This window comes from Elgaria multicarinata, chromosome 3 (assembly GCF_023053635.1).
Source record: "Elgaria multicarinata webbii isolate HBS135686 ecotype San Diego chromosome 3, rElgMul1.1.pri, whole genome shotgun sequence".
Lineage (NCBI taxonomy): Eukaryota > Metazoa > Chordata > Lepidosauria > Squamata > Anguidae > Elgaria > Elgaria multicarinata.
The window spans coordinates 103,220,619-103,238,603 of record NC_086173.1 but is presented as its reverse complement, the minus strand read 5'-3'; the positions used below and the strand labels follow the sequence as shown (position 1 = coordinate 103,238,603).

Sequence of the window (17,985 nt, the reverse complement as noted above, 5' to 3'; positions counted from 1 at the left end):
CGCTGCCTGCCGGTGACCTCAGCCTTTTTATGATGCTACTGCAGCCGCCCGCCCCTCTGGGGACGGAGCCAACCCAACGCAGTGGCAGGGAATGAGCGGAAACCAGCCGCTCCGTTTCATGCACCGCGGCTGTGACACTCAGGTGGGCGTTGGGCAGCTCGACCAGCAAGCACCATGGAAACGAGGGATCCAGCAGCATCCCTGGATCCACTCACGACGTCCAAATAGGAAGCACGCCGAGAGGGTACTAAACGAGGCGGGGGAGAGAGACCCAACTACAGTCACCCCCTTTTCTTCCAAGTTGGTGGAAGAGAGGTGGGCAGTGGGAAGAGCACCAATTTTCCACGAAATGCAGCGCTTTTCTCTGGGAAGGCAGAGCCGCCGCCGCCGCGCGGGTCCCTGAGATGGAGACACCAGGAAGGGTGGGGGGACGGGACGCCGGTTTAGGTCAAGGCGTACAGGCTGGGAAGTCCGCGGTCTCTTTGCTCTCGGCTTTCTATTTGGCTGCGAATCACTCATTCTCTTATGTAGTATTTCACCGGTAGAGGGGCTAAGCAGCCGCCTCATCCCTACGCACTCTGCAACCTCCTATTTTGCCGCCGCAGCCTGCCGCACCGATTGCCCACGAATCCCCACTTCCTTTCCTTCACCGCGAGACAACCCGCAGATTCCCAGTACGGCCCTGCCCGGAGGATCCTTCCTTCTCCGCTGCTCAAGACTCCCCCCATGGCACATCCAGCACACTGCGCAAGCGGCTAGACCCACCCAGCACCACCGGCTCATCTGCCCAACTGAAAGCACGCGCCGAACCCATCGGAAAAGCCCCACTACGAAGCGAAGACGAGCGGCATTTCAAGCCAGTAAGATAATAGAGGTGGTACTCCCGCCTCCCCCCCGTTGGCCCGGGCCAATGAGAGTAAACCCGGCGAAGTAGGCGTAACCTTGCCCACCTCTTTGCCCTATCTTACGAGCCAGGCAGAATTTGAGCCAATAGGGAAAGGCCGGAGGCGTTTCCGCCCTATGGGAAGGCGCTGGGGATTGACTCAGAGAGCCACGTGGAGGAAGCGGTCTCGGGTGAGGCAGCAGCATGGCGGCCGCGGGCATGAAAAGGAAACAGCAACAGCAGCGCGGGGCTTCAGCTTCGGCCGCGGGGGCTGGGCGCAAGAGGCGGAAGGTCAGCGCGGGGGATGGGATGGTCCGCAGCAAAGGGCGGGCGGGAGGGAGCCCGTTAACTGTCGGCATGCTCTTCTCGGTCCCTCACCTGCCCACCTTCGAGACCATTCTTATGGGTACAGAGAGAAGTTTTCGTCTTCTGCAATGAGAGAGAAAAGTGGCTGGTATTATGAGAGAATTTCTGAGACGGCAAGGAATGGGCTGCAATGAACGCTGTTTGCCTAACTTTAGGATGCAATCCTATGTATGATTAGACAAGGGAAAAAAGTCATACAACTCCCAGCTTTCCTCAGACAGAAAGAGATCCAAAAACTCCCAGCATTCTCCGGACAGCCCTGCATGCTCCTCTCTAAACATGCATAGGATTGCACCGTGCAGTTAGTGCTCATTGCAACCTACTACCAGCATCCCCCCTCCCCCCCTAGAAAAAAAGTAATACAACTCCCAGCATTCCCCAGCCAGCCATGTTGGCTGGGGAATGCTGGGTGTTGTAGGACATTTTTCAGTCTAAAGATGCATAGGATTGAGCCCTTACTGGGTTGGCCAGATGCAAAACAGGACAGGACTCCTTCTGCACCTTTAATTTCAGCATGGAATAACTTCTCTCTCCCACACAAATGTTAAAGGTGTAGGAGCTGTACCCTCTTCTGCATTTCGCCAACCTAAATCTTACTCTGAAGGAAGCCCATTGGGGCCAGTATGTGGAGTTTGCACCCTGGAAGTTGTAATTTGGATTAAAGCCTTGAACTTCAGCAGACTTGGGGTACTTCCAGACAGAGGGCATTTATGCTACTGCTCAAAAGGCATTGTGCAGCTATTCAGTCTCTCCTTCTCCCATGGATTTTTTTTCTTCTCGTAAGAATAAAGACAGAGCATTGCAAAAACATGGGATGCTTACAAATAGAAGGTGTTGCCATCTGGGTCTACTGCACTGAATGAGGCAGTGTGATTGCACAGTAAAAGCCTAGTCTGGAAGCACCCTTGTGGTTTGCCTTGTAGACAAACATAAATAGGTGTTTAAATAAGCACTAGCAGTCATGTTCTGTGATCTGAGGTCAAAGCCTTTCAATTGGTCTCCACTCCTAGCCTTGTAGTTCACACTTGCACTTGGGTGGACTGTTACGGGTTCTCTCTTTGGCAGAGCACATCTTAGTTGTAAAATGGGATTGGATTATACAGTTTTATAGTTATTCATTGTTTGCTAATTTTTCTGCTTCTCATTCCTGTTCTTCAATATCTGGAGAAAGGCCTTATGATATAGTGATATTTCATCCTGGCAGACCTGCAGTTGTTCTATTCTAAAAGAAGTGCTTCATTTCACAGCTTCCTGTCACAGAGGAAAAAGCCTGGCAGAAAGCTGGCTCCAAGTTGAATGAGGAGATCTCCAGTGATTCAGAACCAGATATGTAAGGATATTCCAGATACTTTGGTGTCCTTTCCTAGTTTAGAAGGAAAGTAGTATAACTTTGGATAATCTTGGGGGAAATACAGTAAGAAGCAAACTTTGAATGAACTCCCCTCTAGGCAGATGTTGCATAAAGTAGTTGGGCGAGATAATGGTTTTACAAATCCTTCTTACCATATAGCAAGTTGTGAATCTCGTATACCTTCACTATCTGGGGAAAGGCCTTATGTGCGTGAAGCCTACTGTGGGATTCCTTGATATCGTTCTTTTTGGCCTTTATGGGCTGCCATAGAGGACTGAAGCATTCTCTCTGAGGAGATCATGAAGTTATTTCTTGTTGATGCATGTTTGTTGGAGAGAAATTAGATGCTTCTACATAGATTTGTCTGTTTCTCACCCATAGTCCAACAAAGAAAAAGAACAACGAAGCCGAAGAGGAGATTGAGGAGACACCACAAGAGAAGAAACTGAGATTAGCAAAGTTATACCTGGAGCAGCTTCGACAACAAGGTGCTAGAGAGAGGCAGGATTTGATATAATGGGACTGCTCATGTATTAAGAATTTTTAGTTGATGACTTAACCAGACTGTTCATTATGCTTAAACAAACTTATATATTGCAAAACTTTCACATAGGTGATTTTTAAAAAAAAGGGAAAATCCAGAATAGCGATGAGAATTCCTCATGAAAAGTTTGTGGATTTTTTAAAATAGAGTCCTTCAGTCTAATATGAAGGGGAAACAATTGCACTAATTTAACCAAATTTGTGAAATAAGAAAATTAACCTGTGTGTCTTACATTGATATCTCAACTATTTAACTTTTGGAAATTGCTTCACTTATTAGGAGTTAGCACTGTACTTTCAAAAGAAAGTGTATGGGATTGCTGGGTTGGCTTTGGTTGTTTCTTATGCTGAACAATTCTTGAACAGAATGTACATATCTGGTGTTTGACCTAGGAATGATTCTTGTGATCATGCAAACAAACTAATGTGGTTGTGTGCACCACAGCCAGTTCATGTGATAAGTTGGCTGTGAGCAAATAATTGCTATACGCAGGCCCAGTTTATGCATAATGACATCCCACAATTTTAAAAATTGTGTGTTGTTGTGAACAGGGCTGCTTGCTGGTGCATGCAGCCTGATAGCTCCCACTGCAAACAGCTTAACAATCCATGGACCTTGTCTCCATGGTTGATTTAGCATTATGTGTTAACCAGGAACTCTGGCTTGTCGCTCACCCCTGATAAGCCAAAGAAATAACCCAGAAACAAACTATAGGTTCTTTATCTGGCTTGCCAGGGAAGAGGCAAGCTAAGTTTCCTGGTTTGCAAGTCATGGCAGAAAATATAGGGTGCTTAACCAGCATGCTGCTTTGTTCATTACAACCCAGAATTTTTTAAAAATTGTAAATTGTTGTTGCGTGTGAACCAGGCCATAGCAATTTCAAGAGACAGCCCTGTGTTTGAGTGCGTATACAAATTGGCCCTTAGGGCCTTGGCGAATGTCTATGCTTCATCTAGTTCTTGCAGGGGAAAGTCTCCAATTGACTAAAGAGGCTGCAGTAAAGCAAAAAACAAAAATCTCTTGAATTCTTATTTCTAATCTTTTTTGAGCCCCTGATTCTTATGTGGTGCTTATGATTTCTTGCCTTTGACAGAAGAGGAAAAGGCTGAAGAAGAGGCCTTTGAGAAGGACCTGGTTGCTGGCCGACTGAAGGAAGATGTGGTGAGTAGGATACTTAGAGTGGCAGTGGACTGAAGAAAGCTGTCAGTTTCTGTCTCTTGGATTGGGTAGAGGAAAGCAAAAGTCCCCCCTCTCTATGTGGAATAAGTGGCATCTTCTCACTACAGAATTTAAAAGAAAGGCTTCACATACTGTAGGGCCTGACTTGGTTCAACTCTCATTGACATGTGGGCAAGGCTTTTAAAAGCGACAGACTCTCTCCAAAATAGCAGTAAGTAGAAAAATGAGCAGTCTTCTTTTGCCTAGTCAGTCTGAATATCCAAAGAGCCAAGTGGAGTCTGTGAAGGCTTGTGTGTGTGTGTGTGTGTGTGCACACACACACACACACACCAAATTCTGTGGCTCAACAGCAGGAGTGCTGCCTGCCAGAGGTCCAGACCCCCCAAACTGCCCACCCTTGCTCTATGTTCTTCTGCTGAGCCAGGTTGAACCACACAGGTCAATGAGTGTCTATTTGTCAAATGCCACAGCGATTGCCTCTCAAGGAGAGCCTAATCATGGTCTAGTAATTTGCACTGGATCTTCAGTAAAAGTATTCACATAACTAGTAAAAGGGTTGGGCGATCTGTTTTCTGTTGGATACTCAACTCAGCAGGAGCTAAAGGGGTTATTTCTTAACTTCTCCATTCATGTATTAGAAGATGGGCCTAGATAGGCCGTTAGACCTGGGCTAATGGATGTAGTGCATTTTTGCAGGTTCTAGGCTGTCACTAAGTATCATACCACTACCTGCTTGTCTTCCATTCAGTGAGGTAGTAACTATTTGAGTTCTTAGCCCTATTTCAAAACTATGTCTGCCCTGTAGAACTATGGCTCTATTTTGAAGTGAAGAAATGTGAGTATCTAAGACAGTGGAGGCAATAAGTAAAAGCCATATCGGTCAACATTTAGACCATATTGTAAATCACAGTTTTCCAAGTCTTCTCTCCACATGGAGACTTGGATAGGCGGCACGAGAGCTAGGAACTTAGGGTTATCTTTTTTTTAAAAAAAGAAAGAAAGATGGACATCAGGCTACTGTCAACTAAGCAGTATTCAGCCGTGTGTGTGGGCATTGCCTATGCTTCGTTGTTCTTTGCATGTGAAGGTGGAAGAGAGGATTCTTGTGATCGTTCTGTTTTATTCTCCCATAGCTTGAACAGAAAGGAAAATTGCAGCGACAAATTGCGAAAATTGTAAGTAGAAACAATTTCCCTTTAGCAATTTCCCTGCAGAATTTCAGAACAGCCATTGGTTTATTCCTTGGAGCAGAGGAGATATATTATTTCTGATAAATTGACACGTGAAACCCTTTCTTCTATTGTTTGAGGTCACTTGAAGATGGTGTGGTTGGGTAATTTCATCAGCTTTTAAAAAAAATTGATCTCCCTTTTCCTTGGACATTAATGTCCAACATTAGTGTTTCTGCCAGCAGTAGCCAACATCAGTTTGCTTGACGTTATGTTCTGAAGAAGTTGCTTTTTTTTGCTGGCTAGATGGTCCAGTTTAAAATTTCTTGCCTGGCCTTTATTTGAGTAAAAATAGTTAGTGCTGCTATCCTATTTATCTACTATGGGGTTGGGGGACGTTGTCTGTGTAAGCTTGAGAAGGCAATAGAATGCAGTGTTTCTTTTGAGCTGCATCACACTGCTAAGCAGAGTTGAAATCTTATCACACAATGCAAAATGACTTGTGATGGATCCATGGGGTAAGTAGTCAAGACTGATTTTTATATCTGGCTCAGTAAATTCAAGTGCTTTGGTTTGGATGCAGTTTCTGCAATTCCCATTGTTACCAGGAGCTTGGTGGTCCGAACATTTGGTCTCGCTCTCAACTTCTGGAGCAAATCACTGACAAAAGAACACTCCTGCATTTTCAGCTAGATTAGTGTGTGTGTGTGTGAGGTGGGAGGTGGAATATGGCCTAGCTGTCTCTGTGCCCTAACCTTCAGTATTCCTACCTAACTCTACTTTGGGAAAGCTTGTAAACTGATATTACTTTCAGTATGATGCCTGGGCCTGAATGCCGATCTTACTGTTATTCTTTGGACAGTTGCAGCCTCCAGACAGTTCTGACATCAGGATACTCCGAGGTCACCAACTGCCCATCACCTGTCTGGTCATCTCGCCAGATGATCAATGTATCTTTTCTGCAGCCAAAGACTGCTCCATCATCAAATGTGAGTCTTAATCTCTACAAAAGGATATAGCATCCAGGTCGGGAAAAGGGGGGCAGAGAAAGAGAATAAGCATTATGAATATCAGAGACTTCATCTGTAGAATTGCCGGGCTCAGTGGTTCAATTCTGTGTTGCCTGGATCGAATGTTGACGTGCCACTCTCCTGTTTATGCAGGTGGTGAAGGTGAAGTTTCAGTATCACTGACAAAACATTGCGATCGTGGCTGGCCTTTCTCCATATCTGTGATATACTTGTACTGGTCCTTTCTCCCCACTCATTACCCACTTGGTGTATTTTGAGCACTTCCTGGCTTGTTCTTCACAGTGAAGCTCAGCAGCTCTCTCTACTTTGGAAATTCTACTTGTGTGCTAGATCTACAAAACTGGGCCTGCAAACGGTTCAGCTCGGCAACTAAATTGGCATGTATTGCCACTAGTAGTCTCTTGTTGAAGTATATTGTTTTCTAGCCCATGTCACTTTCCTTCCATGTCTGCTTGGACTGGTGGCTATTAAAAGCCAGACGGTACTCTCATCTCCTTATAAGCAAATTAAAGGAGCAGCTTTGAACTGAATTGAAACCATTAGGCCGTGCTGCCCTGTACTCTGTGTTCTGACTGGCTGCAGCTTTCCTTAGTTCTCCCTCCGATTCTTTTACACAGAGACAATGGGTTTGAACTGGTAGGCTCTTTTTTTATATAAAGAGAATGTGCATTAACTGATATGAAATAATGGAGGCCACTTTAAAAAAAATGCAACTAAAGTTGGGCAGGGGGATGATCCTCAAATTTGAAAATGACGGGGTGATTTTTGTTTTGTCCTTGTCCAGCTGACTTAGACAATTGTTGTCTCTTAGGGGATGTGGAGAGTGGGAAAAAACTGCATGTGATCCATGGAGGAAAGAAGGGGACGGAGAACAGTTTCGTTGGCCACACAACGCACATCCTCTCTATGGCAATCTCATCAGATGGCAAATACTTGGTAAGGGGAATCTATCCTCCTCCCATTCTGGAGAAGTTGTTCCTCTGGTCTCTAGCAGAGCCGGGGAAATACTTGAGTTCCGAATCTATGCAGTTTGTTTTTTCCTCTTCATTGCAAAGGCTGGACATCACCTCTGACAACTGTAGCTGTGGTGAGACCATACTTCGAATACTGTGTACTGTTCTGGTCACCACACCTAATAAAGGATATTATGGAGCTGGAAAAAGTACAGAAAAGGGCAACTAAATTGATTAAGGGGCTGGAGCATCTCCCCTACGTGGGAAGGTTACATCAACTGGGATTGTTTAGCTTGGAAAAAAGGAGGCTAAGGGGAGACATGATAGAGGTGTTCAGAATTATGCATGGTATGGAGAATGTGGATAGGAAGACATTTTTCTCCCTCTCTCAAAATACTACAACCCAGGGTCATCCCATGAAGCTGATTGGTGGGAGATCCAGGACAAATAAAAGGAAGTACTTCTTCACACAGCGCATAGTTAAATTATGGAACTCACTACCACAAGATGTAGTGATGGCCACCAATTTGGATGGCTTTAAAAGGGGGTTAGATAAATTCCTGGAGGCGAAGGCTATCAATGGCTACTAGCCCTGGTGGGTGGGTGCTATCTCCAGTATTCGAGGCAGTAAGCCTGTGTGCACCAGTAACTGGGGAACACGCGGGGGAGGGTGGTCTTGCACTATGTCCTGCCTTGTTGGTCCCTGGCCGATGGCTGGTTGGCCACTGTGTGAATAGAGTACTGGACTAGATGGACCCTTGGTCTGATCCAGCATCAGGGCACTTCTTATGTTCTCGTCAATTGGTGGGCCATTTGTTAGGTTGAGAATGTCATACATAGGCTGCTGATCAACCTATGTATTTTGGGTCATGCCAATAAAGAGTGTGTTGGTGTGTGTGGCTCAACTAGTTTTGTGCTGTAGGTCTGCCCTTTCACAGTAATAGTGAAGGCTCACCGCTGCTGTTGTCAACTGCTAATAGTAAACAAAGTGGAGCTGCTACTGGTCCTTGCTTGTATCCTAGCTGGAGGGGCTCTAAATACTTGATCTAAAATGCTGAGTAGTGTGAAAGACATAGAGCCAATCAATCGGCCTGTGGTTGACTTAGTAGGTCTTTGTGGTCACCTTAATATTGCTGCTCAGAAAGTCTAGATCTTCTTAATAATGGTCATCTTAATAATGCTACCAGGAATGTTTAGGGGACCCTCCAGATTGGTTGGGGGGCAATTATGGGAGTTGTAGTTGGAGCTTGGTGGGCTGGTCTAGATTGCGCAGTGTTCCTGAAGGGTTGTGGGCTTTGATAAGAGTGTCTTGCTCTGTTTTTTTCCACAAAGGCTACAGGGGATAGGAGCAAACTCATTATGATCTGGGAAGCTGCAACCTGCAGGCACCTGTATAAGTTCACCGGTCATCGTGATGTTGTGTCGGTGAGTGAGTTCTACAACCTGCAAGGCAGTGGCTTTATAGATTGGGATGGGTGGGTGGATACTTTATTGATGCATTCAATGTTGTGTCCTAAAATGAAGGAACAATTATATGAATAAAGACGTTCACAGTCACCTGGAGGGTAGGCTTTGTAGAAGTAGCCCGCACAAAAGCAGTAGTCACGATTTAGTTGATTGCTATTTGGCCAATATAATCAACATTCCTGCTAGCTGTACTTATTTTCTACTTTACTATGGATTTTTAATTTTGTTTTATGAGCTGCCTTAAGCTGCATCATAGGAAAGGCAGGATAAGAAGGAATCCAAGATCCTTTTGCTTGTGGATGTGCTTTGGTATGTTAACTAGAACTGGGAAGTGCAAAATGGTAGTACTGATGATAAAAAATAAGAGTGTAGAGCCAGCCCTACTATTAAACAGAGTGAAGTAGCTGCCTCAGGCATTTGATTTTGGGTAATTATGTAGGGGCAACAAATAAGAGTTATTTAATTTATTGTTTCATGAGATTTTCTGCCTCAGTGGTTACTATGCAGGAAACAAAATGTCTTGGGTTAGCCCTGAATGTCATCTGAGGCACTTATATGTTTAAGGCCTGTCTGCCTATATTCTCATGCTGCCTTTTCTTGGCACTCCCCCCCACGCCCACGAAAATAATAATAAACGGAAAAGCAGAATTAAAAAAGAAGTAAGAGTGCTAATGTGCATAGCATATCTTTCAGTCCTTGTGGATCTTTTTTTTCTTAATGATCAAGTTTTCATGACCATTGCTGAAGGTGTAAAATAAGCTTTTACCTGTCTCTCATTTAGAAGAATTGAAATCCACTCTCTCCTCTGGGGAGAATGTGGGCTAGGTTTGACGGAGAGATTCAAGTGACTATGACTGAAAGCAGCAACCAAATCCTCTTTCGGTCTGCCGCCTCTCCCATACCTCTGTCCCCTTTCTCCCACGCAGGGCCTGTCTTTCCGGAAGGGCACACACCAGCTGTACAGCGCCTCGCACGATCGCTCCATTAAAGTGTGGAACGTGGCAGAGAATGCCTACGTGGAAACCTTGTAAGGAGCATGCTTGTTCTGTACACTTGTGGGACTAGGGGAAAGTCCCTGAGCAACGTATGTGGCGTGTATCTGAACTGCAGCAGTCATGGGCTTCTCTGTAAGTTACAGAAAGCCGATCTAGAGGGTAGGCTGTAAGTTGGCCTCTGTAATCAGTTAACGGGGTGGTTCCTCTTCTCAGCTGCTGTGCCTATTGCATAGCTGGCAAAGGAAGTTTGCCACTGCTTCGGGCTATGCAAACCTATATTGCAGGGGCTGGGCAACTTTGGAAGGTCTGGGAGCCAATTTCCACTCCAGGAATCCACCGGGCACCACAACCCCACCGCTGCCAAAATTGCCACCACCACCCCAGCGGTGGCCCAAAAGGCATAGCTGCCTTTCGAAACAAATGCATGCCTTGTTTCCATGCAACCCTCCCCTCTGGAAGACCTGGGAGCGCTTGTTTTGCATTAAAACAAAAGGTGCACATTTCCCACAGGCCTTGCTTTAAAGGGAAAATGTGCCTGTTTGCTATTCCGCGGATGAAATTTCATTAGCACAGCAGTGTCAATGCAAGAAGTGGGGGAAAGCCTTGCCAGGGAGGGGGGCACATGCAGACCGTGTGTTGCCGACCCTGTGCTCTTTTGGAAGTCTTTCATCAAAACCCTGTCCCTGCACCCAGTTTCCCCAGTAGGGACTTCCACTGTTTGAGATGTGAAAGCTGCATGGGAGGGAACCTGCCTGGTTGGCTGTAGCATATTAGAGCTGCAAGGCTTGTTCATCTTTCTTGCTTTGAATTGTCTGCAGCAAGGAAGGAATCCTTTTCATAGAGCCCCCTCACTTCAGCCCTATTCCTTATATGCTGGTCACAATCCTTGAGACCGTGGCAGTAAAAATGCACAAGAATCTCCGTAGCTCCAGTTTCCTCACCATGGTAAAAGGAGGGGGCCCTTGCCAACCTTTTCTTCTCATGAAGCTACCAAAGGAAAAGGGGACCTTTTCCTGTATTGGGGGTGAGCATTTGTAGGACCAAGCTTTTCTGAATACCACTAACTAGGTGATCTCCAGTATCAGAAGCAGTAAGCCTATATGCAACATTTGCTGGGGAACATGGATGGAAGGGTGCTGTCGCACCATGTCCTGCTTATGGGTCCCTGGCTGACAGCTGGTTGGCCACTCTGTGAACAGAGCGCTGGACTAGATGGACCCTTGGTCTGATCCATCATGGCTCTTCATATGTTCACCATATAAAGCCAAACTTGTGGAGCTCTTAGCAGTGAGGTGCTGTGGCACGTTTTCAGAAGGCCTGCCTGATTCTCCAATGCACCCAGTTGGCAGGTCCATCTCACCAGCTTCGTTTCTTCCTGCTCCCCTTCTTTTAGGTTTGGGCATCAAGATGTGATCACGGGACTGGACAGCCTGAGCCGGGAGTGCTGTGTCACGGCAGGAGGGAGGGACGGCACTGTCCGAGTCTGGAAAGTCCCTGAGGAATCTCAGCTTGTGTTTTATGGGCACCGGTACGTATGGGAACGAGCCCCTATTCAGGGTCTTCCCTTCAACAAGTTAAGTGGTGGGAAGGGAGGTCTGTGCTCCGTGTGCAGCATGTTGTATGTCAGACAAGCCCACCCCCCCAGCATTGTTGCTTCAGCTCTGCTGTCATCTGAAGTTAAATACACCTGCTGTTGGCCCTCTGCAACTCATTTGTGGCTCCCCCTCATTGCATTGTTCAGTTTATTTTTAGACCCTTGCCTCTGTCTGCAGCCTCTTTCTGAACCTGTTGTGGGTGGGATCCAGACAGCCCCTTGTAACTCTTCCAACCACAAAAGGTTTGTGTGTGTAGGGGGGAGGGGGGAGTGTCCAGTTTCTCTGTTCTGCTGCAGCCCCCCCCCCGCCCCCCCCCCCCCCCAAGTAATGTAGGGTGTGGAGTAGGGTGTTGGAGCTGGAAGGGAAAGTGGGCAGAGATGTGGAAGCCCTGTTGTGTGGGATGGATTCTTCCAAATGTTTGTGTGCCTAAATGCAAGACTGGTGACTTACCAGCACTATAAAGCCCAGATTATAAAAGTAGATCTATGATGCTGAGGTTTAAGTAGACACATCATTTATGAGACTTGATGTACATGAAGTTGCCACTTCAGAAGTGCTCCTTCCTAGCATCAAAATTGCGCCTTCTGCAGGCGGAACTGGTGGAACAACTTTGGTGCTGAATAATAATTTTTCTAGGCTAAGTGACATCAAGGATGGCATGAATACTTGGTTCACATATAACCACTATCCATGGTTTGTTTAACCTATGGGTAGTTGTGACTGTGTGGAAATGAGCTGCCTCTGAATTTCTTGACCATTTCCATTTAGGAATACCCTGTTACTGGGTTGTTAGTTGTGAACCCAGCACTCTGGGTTGTCAAGAGTTTTAACCCATGGTTTGTTGTTGGGTTAAAACTTTACATCGTTTGCAACCCATGGGTAGTCATTACATCCGAACCAGCCCATTGTGTTTGGATCTCCTGGTGGGAAGTTCTCCCCATCAAGATAATCCATGAAGCATCTTGCGTTGTGACCTTTTGTGTCTTCCCTATAAGTAGGCTGGGTGAAGAAGTCTTTTTGACTGAGATGGTTCTGAAGTGTGCTGTCAGCTCCTGTCCTGCATTTATATCGCCTGGTTTAAGCTCCTTTCCCTAGATGCTACATATAAGCAATACAACGCCTGCTGTTGACTGCTGATAGTCTGGACTCTTCAGGTTGCTTCTTTATTAGACTGGAGCGTGAAGTTTTAAACCAATCATGGTTTCTTCTTTTGGTTTAGGGGCTCTATTGATTGTATCCAGCTGATCAATGAGGAGCACATGGTGTCTGGTGCAGATGATGGGTAAGAATGCGCTGAAGTCTTGGATCTTGCTCTTTTGCCCGTTGGCTCTTGCAGTTGGTATAATTGCTGTGTTTCACTGTCCTTAAGGTCAATAGCCCTCTGGGGTCTCTCAAAGAAGAAGCCACTAGCCACAGTGAAGCAAGCCCACAGTCGCCACGGCACGCAGGGCCTGGAACAGCCGTATTGGATCTCTTCGGTTGCTGCCTTGCTGAACAGTGACCTCATAGCCACAGGTGCCTCGAGCTGTGAGACCCTTGCCTTGCTTTTCCTGTTGCCTCGGGGTGGTAGGCAGGAGGGAGCTGGACTTTCTCTTAAGGCCTGCTGTAACGGAAGCTGACTTTGTACCTTAGGCTGAAATCCTGTAACGCATCTGAGCATAGGATTGCACTGTTGCTTTCTGCGCAGTGGGTACCATGGCTGTTTAAAGAGCTTGTATGAAACCATCTTTTGTTTCCATCTGACAATGGGGTCAATGCTTACCTAACAGGTGCTGGTTTGGTTACCATTTTGCAATGTATTTCAAAATCCTTGTTTAGGCAGGGCTGAGGAGCTTGTGTCCCTCCAGATGTTGTTTATTTTATTTGTTTATTTATTACATATTTATGCTGCCCAATAGCTAAGGCTGTCTGGGTAGTTTACAGGGATGATTATAGAGTTGCACTGCAGAGGTCACCAGAGAGGGAGGAAGCAGCAGCCAGGCACCTCTCCACCGTGCCTGGGTCCAGCTCCAGCTGAGAGCCCCCTCCCTCCTGCTACCAACTGTAACTGCTGAACTTTCCAACTAAGATTGTAGTGCCTGAGTTTGCTTTCCTTTCCCCCCTCCTCCTCCTCCCTCCCAATCCCCTTTCCTTTGGTGTCATGTCTTTTAGATTGTAAGCCTGTGGGCAGGGACTGTCAAGAAAGACTTTTGTAAGCTGCCGTGAGAGCCTTTTTTGGCTGAATGGCGGCATAAAAATACTTAAATAAATAAATAAATAAATAAACTCTGTAATCATCCCTGATCATTGGCTCTGCTACCTGGGTCTAATGGGAGTTGGAGTCCAACACCTTCTGGAGGACCACGGGAGTCCCACTCCTGTTGTTAAGCAGTAAATGACATTCAGAGCACCTGCACTTGCAGTCCCTGTACTAGTATCACGTGGGTCTGCTAAAGGCAATCAAATATTTTAGGCTGTCTGATGTCGAGGTGGGTCTCCGTGCACTTGTAGTTGAACCGCTTATCAAATTTCCCCCCTTTGGATGCCATTAGCCAGGGAACATAGGAAGATACCTTATACTGAGTCAGGCCCTTGGTCTATCAAGCCCAGTATTGTGGATTGATGGGCTGCAGCTCTTCAGGGTTTCAGGCAGATGTTTTTTTCCAGCCCTACTTGGAGATGCCAGGGATTGACTTTCTGCATGCGAAGCTCTTTCCCCCTGAGCCAAAGCCCTTCCCAAGGTGTTCTAATGTTTTGGCCTGTGATGTCAAAGGAGATAGCAGAGTGCTTTTGTAGACACCTTTGGTTTTATAAATTTAGGCTATATATTTATTTATTTATTTATTAAATTTATATACCACCCCATATCTGAAGCTCTCTGGGCGGTTTACAAAAGTTAAAAACAGTGAACATTAAAAAAAAAAACCCTGCTGATTAATTTAGCAGACATTATATCTGTTTATAGCAAGGGGTCCTGTATAACATCTCAATGGTGCAGATTAGTTGAGCAGGTTAGGAATCTTTGGCTAGAAAGGGTCAAACGTCCCTAATTGCTGAGATAGGAGAGTGTGTGCATAGTACATGGTATATAGCTTCTCGTTCATTAGTTCTTGGATCAACTGTACATGCATGAGAGGTCCAAGGAAGGACTTCTTAGCAGCCAGATTTTTGAAGAAAAAAGAGCCTGCGTTAGTGTACATAAGATGCATTGCAAGCAGGAAGAAGCAAACTGCCCCAAGCCAGAGGAGGCAGTAGTCCCAGAGTAAGCTTAAGAAAACGCTTCTCATTGGCTCGGGTGAATTGGTTGGCAAATGTGGAGCCCCAGAAGTACCAGCTGATATTACTATATTTTAATAAGTTTTTTTTTAATTTCATTATTGTGGTATATTGAGTTGATGTAGTGTGATTATTGTATGTGTAAAAAAATTTTAAAAAAAAAAATGTAAAAAAAAGAAAAGAAGTAGTACCAGCTGATTGAACTTAGGGGAAACATCGTTTCTTAGCCCTCTGTAGTTCCTCAGTTGTGTGAAAGCCGTCCCTCTCCTGTTTTGTTCCTGGCAGGTTCCCATAGTGCCAGTGTGAAGCTGTGGAAGTGCGCAGAGGGATTCCGGAAGCTGGAGCCGCTCTTTGAGATTCCCCTGGTGAGGAAAGTGCTAGTGGGAGCTTAGTTCCCTGTCTAAAGCGCTCTTTTCCTAGGTAGACTTCCGCAGGGAACAAGTCTAAAGCTAAGAAGCAAACAGGACAAAACCATACTGGTGAACCAGGGGAGCTCTTAGCACTGACTCTTTACTTTGGCCATTCATTTTGTTGGGGGCCTTGGCCAATCTTTCCACTTGCAGGATGGGGAAACTGATTCCAACATTCTTTGCAGGTTTTTTGCATGTCTATGAAATGCTTTGAATGCGACAAGGTGTTCTATAAATGCTTGTTTTTGTGCATCTGAATTTTCCTTTCTTAAAGCAACTCATGAGAACTAGATTAACTCCTGGGCGTAGACAGTGCGACGCAACTGCTAATGTAAATTACATTGCACTTACATAAACTACGCTGCCCAATAGCAGTAGTGTTAGCTGGCACACCTGAGTTCCCCGGGAAACAGCTATTGCCATTGGCGTTGTGCTAGACTAGTTCATGCTTGTCCAGGGTAATTTATGTTAGCGGTTGTGCCCCGTTGGATACTGCCCCTTGTGTGAAGTAAGCTGCAATATAGAGTCCCAGGTCACCCTGACGAGTAGTCGGGAGCTTACACTGATATGGAATATGTGTTGATTTTGCTCTACATCATACTGGCCCCCTTCTAAAATGCCCAGTAGGTAAGAATTATAATTCATAGGGTAAAATGACCTCTTATGGTTGCAAAATGATAATCCCTTTCTGTTGATACTACCTTTGTGCAGGATCTTCAGTAGTAAGGGATGCTTTGAAGCAATGACATTTTTAAAGATGTAATAAAAATTAGTGGATTGGTTTATACTACATAAAGGGGGAATTGGGGTGGGGATGATCTGGAGTCTGATTGGAAAGAGAGAAATAAAGTGAAATGCCAGTAGTGGTAACACTGGGTTTGATGGATCAAATGTCTGCAGTGGCCCCTGGAATGTGTGTTTCAGTTGCAGTAAAAACGACAAAGAGTTTTTTGGCAGCTTAAAGACGAACAAATTTATTCTGGTAATAGGTTTCCAAGTGTCACAATACATGTGTTTGTCTTGAAAGTGCCACAGGACTCTATGCCGGAATATGCAGAACGCTCCTGAGCATCTGAAACATTCCAGAATCCCGCTGCTGCTTTATTTGCTCATTTTGAATTGAGTTGAGTTAGAAGCTCTGACTTGTTAATCCTATCTTATGCTGTAGCTGTCATAGAATCATAGAATAGTAGAGTTGGAAGGGGCCTATAAGGCCATTGAGTCCAACACCCTGCTCAATGCAGGAATCCACCTTAAAGCATCCCTGACAGGTGGTTGTCCAGCTGCCTGGTGTCTACAACCTAGGCATGTCACAAGGTGGCGAGGGTTGCAAACCCTCGTGTTAGCTTGTGTTTCGGTAGCTAAACAGCTCCCTAATTCCCAGTGTTTATCTTATTTTTGTGCTTCTCAGGTTGGCTTTGTCAATAGCTTGAAATTCTCAAATTCTGGAAACTTTCTTGTTGCTGGAATTGGACAAGAACACAGGTATCCAGTCTTGCCATTCTGTTTTATTCCAATATAGGTGCATGTTTTCCAATCACCCTTAAAAAGCATGTTCACTACATATAGGACTGCTTTCCTCCCTAAGCTTTCTTGAGAATATAATGTCGTAGACAAGATGAGGACTGTCCTACTGAATTCTTAGTACCGTTACAAAAACTGGGAGGATTCCTGAAAAATGTAACTGTCAGAAGTTGTTAGTACTGATGTGCCCATAAACTGTAATCATAGATTTAGTTCCTCTTGAATGAAAAAAAATCCTTCCTTAGCACTCTAGTCTTGGCTCATTGTGGGAAAGCCTCCTTAAAGCTTTCTCTAGAACAGCATCAGCAAACTGCAGTTGAATCTGGGCTGACCTTTTTAAAGTCCAGTTGAGACATGAGACTGGGAGGCATGAAGCAGAGTGCTGCTGTTCAGCTGTTGGTCCTTGAGAAACAAAAAAACACGCTGGGCATGTCTGTGAAAAGGACATCCTGACCCCGGACGAGTAGCCCCAGTTCAGTCTTGTCAGTATCTCACTGTGAAACATGTTGCAAATGTATTTACATCTCTTTAACTAATTTTTGTATGTTGATGGAATCTTTCAGCATGTAGGAGTTGTTTGTTTGAACTGTTTGCTTCAGACCTTTGTGTAGCTTTCAGATTTACTCGATCGTTCGTAGCACTTAAGAGGAATGTTTTGACAGCAGATGACATAATTTACCTGGGTTGAATTGCAGGTTGGGTCGGTGGTGGAGGATCAAAGAGGCCAGAAATAGCATCTGCATCATCCCGCTCAAGAAGGCCACAGCAGGCAATGCACAGATACCTGGTGAAGGCTCCTAATATTCTCTTCTGCAAGTGACTTTGGGGGAAACTCTTTGAGTTGACCTGTACATTAAAACTAGCTTTTATGTTTGTAAAATGGTAGCAGCCATCTCTTAATTATCCTCTCAGTATTGCCTCAGCAGGGTTATGGATTCCTAAAATAAGGGGGCAGGCATTCCCAGGCTAATCAATTCTCTCTAAAGGCATAAAGGCCTACACCCCTTTAAGAGTTTAGAAAGGAAATGGGATTTTCAAGCTGGGACTAACCAGATGCAAATCTTCAGAAATGTCAGGTACCTTAAGATCATTATTGGGGCAACACCTGTTAGTTCTGTCCTGCAGTTTTATTGTCCATCATAAGAACATAAGAGCCCTACCCAGCAGGGCTCTTCTTATTTTGTTGCAGTATGAAGACTTCGAGGTGGTGAGCAGTCAGCAAAGTGTCCCCGGAGATTTAAATATTGCAGTTTTTAATGTGAC

At 45.3% G+C, this 17,985-nt stretch overlaps 1 protein-coding gene across 1 annotated transcript; it reads left to right on the top strand.

The window, feature by feature from the left end:
- The first annotated feature begins 974 nt into the window (after nucleotides 1-974).
- RRP9 (ribosomal RNA processing 9, U3 small nucleolar RNA binding protein) lies at nucleotides 975-17,602 on the top strand. Its single transcript, XM_063123375.1, has 15 exons — nucleotides 975-1,174; nucleotides 2,497-2,579; nucleotides 2,982-3,088; nucleotides 4,238-4,305; nucleotides 5,457-5,498; nucleotides 6,355-6,481; nucleotides 7,335-7,459; nucleotides 8,809-8,901; nucleotides 9,870-9,970; nucleotides 11,332-11,466; nucleotides 12,753-12,815; nucleotides 12,903-13,048; nucleotides 15,074-15,153; nucleotides 16,610-16,683; nucleotides 17,418-17,602. Exons 1-15 carry the CDS (start codon nucleotides 1,088-1,090, stop codon nucleotides 17,521-17,523), a joined length of 1,437 nt encoding a protein of 478 aa, XP_062979445.1. The 5' UTR covers nucleotides 975-1,087; the 3' UTR covers nucleotides 17,524-17,602.
- The last annotated feature ends 383 nt before the right edge of the window (nucleotides 17,603-17,985 follow it).